The 5,313-nt window shown below is 36.2% G+C and overlaps 1 protein-coding gene across 1 annotated transcript; it reads right to left on the bottom strand.

The window, feature by feature from the left end:
* Nucleotides 1–137: 137 nt before the first annotated feature.
* Nucleotides 138–4,528, bottom strand: LOC106837463 (fatty acid-binding protein, adipocyte). Its single transcript, XM_014851008.3, has 4 exons — nt 4,214–4,528; nt 1,500–1,672; nt 823–924; nt 138–361 (listed from the first exon to the last, which is right to left on the bottom strand). The coding sequence occupies exons 1-4, from the start codon at nt 4,284–4,286 to the stop codon at nt 311–313; spliced, it is 399 nt and encodes a 132-aa protein (XP_014706494.1). The 5' UTR covers nt 4,287–4,528; the 3' UTR covers nt 138–310.
* Between the last annotated feature and the right edge of the window lie 785 nt (nt 4,529–5,313).

Genomic DNA, 5,313 nt, shown 5'->3' with positions numbered 1-5,313 from the left:
TTAATTTTTTACTTTAGAGTATTATGAAAAATCATATCACTTATACCAGAAGCAAAGTGATAATACAATTTTCTATTTCCTTCACTGAGTTATGAGTAAGAAATTATCCAGCAGAATGAATAAATCATTACATCACCTTCTAAAACTAAGAAGTTTTATTTAACAACACAACCAGGCTGAATAAAATCAGTTTGGGGGAAATCAGTTGCTTACTAATTAGTGGAAAATTACAATTTATGTTTGGACAATATATCCAACAGAATTTCGTAGAATTCGATGCAAACTTCAGTCCAGCTCAATGTCCCTTGGCTTATGCTCTCTCATAAGTTCTGATAGCAGTAACGTCTTTTATGATACATTCCTAGACACACAAAAAAATTCTTGGTCAATCATGAGATGAAACTGTGGGTTTATTTACCGTTTCCTTCAATGTTGGGAAGGAAACAATACTCATTTGAAAGGTATTTGCTTCTGTAGGTATCTGGTATTGTAATAACTTAGGGAGATATAAAGACCAAGAAGACACAAGTTGTCCCCTCAAGGAACCTTATAATCTATATGGAGAGTAAGAAATATAAGCAGAAATGCATAATACAATATGGCGCATGCTGAGAGGGGTAAGAGAGTACTTCCTGGGGGCCATAATGCCTGGGCCAAGCTTAAAAGCGTGAAGGGCAATTGCCAAGGAGAAACTATAATCCCGGTAGAATCACCTTCTTTTTCTACATAAGCAAGAGCGATGATCCGTTTCTTCAGGTTGAATAATGAATAGAAGATGACCCAGCAGTAGACTCCACAATTAAGTAGCCAAAAGATACTCACCAGCACCAGTTTATCATCCACTCGTTTTCTGTTTATGGTGGTTGATTTTCCATCCCACTTCTGCACGTGTACAAGGATACCCCCTTCTAAGGTTATGGTGCTCTGTGAGCATAATAAAAAATGACTACAATTGGTAGATGGTGGAGGAAAATAAAATAAAAAATACAGCACCTTTGTTTGAGGGACTATTTTAAGGTCATTAGTAATGCTAAATTATGAGAATATATTGCAACAAGAAAAAAATGAGTGTCAAAACAACAGCATACAAAATTATCTATAGCTGATGATCAGAATATCACACAAACATGCATTTGAAAAAGTACCATGAAGGAATAGAAATAACAAATTTACATTGAGATGGTAGTATTAGAGATGACTTTTTTCCTTTGCTTCTGCCATCCTTTTACAAACATTCTCTAATATTGTTATGTTACTTTAATTCATTTCAAATACTCTATATGGCTTGACAAGTTATGTTAATGGCTTTTTAAAATAATGACAACTTCATGGGAAAAAATTCACCAGCTAATGATCGAAGGCAACGTGGTTTAGGTACAGGAGGTAAGGTATCATCGACTCATGATGGAACAGTTTCCATCCTTCTACAAAATGGCTTCTCATAGGCAGTGGTCCTTTAGAAAACAGGGGTTACTCTGCTCCAATTCCTTATTCCTCACCTTAACTTTCCTGTCATCTGCAGTAACTTCATCAAATTCCTGGCCCAATTTGAAGGAAATCTCAGTATTTTTAAAGGTACTTTCTGTTTTAATGGTGATCACGTCCCCATTCACACTGATGATCATATTGGGTTTGGCCATGCCAGCCACTTTCCTGGTGGCAAAGCCCACTCCTACAGTTGGGAAAAGAAAAAATGTAAGTTTACAATTTTCTCTCACATCTTTATAAGTCAGAGCGGTAGTGTGTATATAGGTACGTGTGTGCGTGTGTGTGTGAGTGCACGTGTGCATGAAAGGAAAAAGACACTGGTGAGTTTCTTAAAGGCCTCATTTAAACAGCTCCTGCAGAGTGAAGTCAGCTAATACTTAAAGAAACACATGGGGCACAATTAGAGGCAGGTCTGTTCTTTAAATTTCCCCTTCTGGGTCCCCGATACAAACCCTTAGGAGACCCACTGCTAATTTTCAATAAGAATATGTACAAAGATTAAGTCTTCTGGAAGGTATATATTTTTAAAACGTCACTGCATTCTCAAATTGACTGATCACCTCAGCCATTAGGGCAGCCACTATTGTTTTACTCAATTCATGAAACGCTTGGGCACCTCGACCCTCCCTTCCTACGTGACAAAAATGATCTAATACACAGTCAAAGACAGAACTCTCTGGGGGCCAACATAGAGTTACTCAGTTAAAAAATAATCTGTTTGGGTGTCCAAAAATCACACTTCATGGCATTTGCTGCCAAGTCTAGTTTTCTTGGCTTTTCCAAATTACTCCACCATGACATGAAGATTTTGATTAATTTCTCCAAAAGGCAAAATGTTTCCTACCTTCATACCATTTTAGAATGGTGATGTTGTTCTCAATAAATTATAGGAAATGTTAAAGAAGGTCTAGACGTCAATTGTGAAAACGTCAAAATTTAAGAAATCACTATTTTAGTAAGTTTGGAAATCAACACTTTGAATTCCAATCACTTTACGTTGCAGATTCCTTTTTTTTAAAAAAAAAAAAAGAGGAATACATTTTTTCTCATGAAAGGTATAGGATGAACAACTTACAATCTAACGTAAATGGTGGTAACTTGCTGTCATCGCATACGTTATACAGACTTTACGATGGTCATAGATGTATTGCATTTTTTACAACATGTACATAAATCTAATCTATTTCTTTGATTAAAGGCTGCTTATAGATACCAAAGGTTAGAAATAGGGGGATCAGGGAGGGAAATATTATACAAAACAAGTGACGCCGAGGCTCTGATATAGCTCCCTATCTGAAAAGTGGTCACAGGTGGGAAGATAATATGTTGCTTCAAGTTCTGCCTCTGTTACAAAATATGACTTCAAATACATGGAGTGAGTCAGAATAGTGAATGGATGCAATATCAAGTGTGATTCCAGAATTGCCAACCTTGGGAAAAATCATATTCTCCACTTGCTTGATTCTGTTTCTATGTGTCTGATGGAGGCAATGCCTGCTTACTGAGCATCAATTAGAACAGCTAATTTCAGGAAGTATCTTCCTGTCTTTCACTATCATCACTTTATAATTTTAAAACACAGTAGTAAAAGAATTTAAATAAAAATATTAAAAGTGTAAAATGTTTCTAGAAATCAATAGCTAAATAGCCTCAAATCCTGACATTTCTACATCAGCACATATTAATTAGTTTATGCATCACAACTAGCTGAGGTTCTAGAAAGTGAGGCCTCACTCATGCTAAAGTCCCTGATTTCCCTCTTGTCTATAAACAAGGCAAATAGTAGTTACAGATAAGCAAAAAGTATACTGTGTAATTTAGAGGAAGATTAAGTCTTGAGATTTAGAAATTAAATCCTAACCCACCCATAAAAATATTGTGAAAAATTCTTTCCCCATTCACTGCCCCTGGATACAACTTGATCGTGCAAAGGGGCATAGGAAACGGGGCTTCCCAGGAGGAAGCTGCCTGAGTGAGAAGCTGCTTCTCTAGTCCCTTGCCTCTCCTCTGTAATTATCCGGAGAACATTCGTACAACACACTGACAGTATCAGCAGAATCTAAAAACCAGAAATCTATTATCAAAGAGGAGGTGTGTTACGTATGTAACTTTCTCCTTTTTAATGACTCGATAATTCTATGACATTCCATGTAGTCAAAGAAATATTTAAGCTCCTTAAGAACATATTTTCTGAAATTAAGATTTTTGTCTCCCATAAAACAAACAGTTTTAGTGGATTGACGTCAAGACAATAAAATAATTGGTTAACATACGTTTACTTGTAAACAGTTACATTAGGAATGAGAAATATAGTGTTTTCAGTTTCAAGTGGAAACGATTACACGCTGGGAAATATATATGGTTTTATTTCCAAGTTATTGCTTGTTTTATTTGCAAGAGGGAATGAAAGAAAAACAGGCAAAGAGCCAAGTAAACCACAGATACTCAAGTTTTGCAATCAAATAAAATCTTGTCATTTCTGTAGACCATAAAAATTCCATTTAGCCCCTTTTTCATATCGGTTCACCTTTAGGAAGCATTAACTGTAACATTGCTCTAGAATCTTTCTGCAAACAAATGATTCTCACTTGCTACTTTTATAGCCTCTATATAGAAGGCAGCATGTCATACCTGGACAATGTTCCTAGAGCGAAAAACAACCATAAAGCCCTTTTCCCTGGAGAAAAAGTTATAGATCCAGTCATCCCACAACGCATATCCTTACCCACTTCTTTCATGTACTCATCAAAGTTTTCACTGGCGACAAGTTTCCAGGTGCCTACAAATGCATCACACATTTTGTGAGGTTTCTGGGATTTTTCTTCCAGGTGAGAAAGAAGCTGAAGCTTTCAGGAAGGTGCTCTGACCCTCTGGTGTCCACATAACTGCCTTTTAAACATGCCCAGAACATGTGATCTTAGAAATAACCAATTGGGAGGGATTGCACATCGTTTCCTTCATTACCAGCCTCTGTATTTTTTCCTCTGAGTCATGTTTTTAATAGAAATGTCTCAACTTTGGTACTCCCTGGCAAATGGTCATTGGACTTAGAGTACAAATTGTTTTTAACCATTAAAATATTTTAAACATTCCTGTTTTGACAATTTAATGCTCAGGGCATTGAATTTCCCCCTATTATTTTCGTACATTATTTATATCTCAGTGTAGAGTAGGGTAATTATCTTGGGATGAACCTTGACCCGTTTTTCTGGAGTTTCCATTAAAATTACAATTATGTGGTTCTTTTGAATTGAAAAACATAAAAATTGCCTTGGAGATTCTTAAGTAATTGCAAAGGCTCTTTGGGACAGCACTGTCTCAGGAATTACCTGGCAATTAAAACAAAATAAGTAATGGCATTTTAAAATGCCTCAGGTTTCTCATTTCAAATGTTTTACATGAACGAAAAGGTAAATTCAATTATCCACCAGGAATCTGGGTTGTGGATTTCATTAATAATAATAATTTAACCTCACTCTTTCCATTTCCTAAATGAGAACATATTGTTGATTTCCACAGACCCCTTTAAAAATAGGCCCCACTCCAAAATATACTCCCCTGAGCAAATTCATTCAGATCTAAACAGTGTTACTTTACTTGAAAACTGTCAGAAGTGGTGTGGTCACAAGCTGTCAAAATCTCATATCCTTCTTTTACATAGTGAATAATTTGTGAGATTACTTTTCTGAAGTAGTTACAGTTATCAACTCCCTCCATCCCTTCCTGGAATGGTGGGAGACGTTTGTGTGTGCCACAAGCTCTCATGAACATACCCAGATTTTAGGAAAGAAAAAAAGAAATTAAAATTTTGCGGAGTGACGAGTC

The sequence above is a fragment of the Equus asinus genome, chromosome 12 (genome assembly GCF_041296235.1).
Source record: "Equus asinus isolate D_3611 breed Donkey chromosome 12, EquAss-T2T_v2, whole genome shotgun sequence".
NCBI classification, from domain to species: Eukaryota; Metazoa; Chordata; class Mammalia; order Perissodactyla; family Equidae; genus Equus; species Equus asinus.
This window is presented reverse-complemented; position numbering and strand designations above follow the sequence as displayed.

Excerpts from the sequence above, each read along its gene's own strand:
- LOC106837463 (XM_014851008.3), bottom strand. The coding sequence starts at position 4,286 with ATGTGTGATGCATTTGTAGGCACCTGGAAACTTGTCGCCAGTGAAAAC. Across the intron at positions 1,673-4,213 it reads TGAGTACATGAAAGAAGTGG|GAGTGGGCTTTGCCACCAGG; the intron begins GTAAGGATATGC and ends TCCCAACTGTAG. Across the intron at positions 925-1,499 it reads CAGATGACAGGAAAGTTAAG|AGCACCATAACCTTAGAAGG; the intron begins GTGAGGAATAAG and ends TTATGCTCACAG.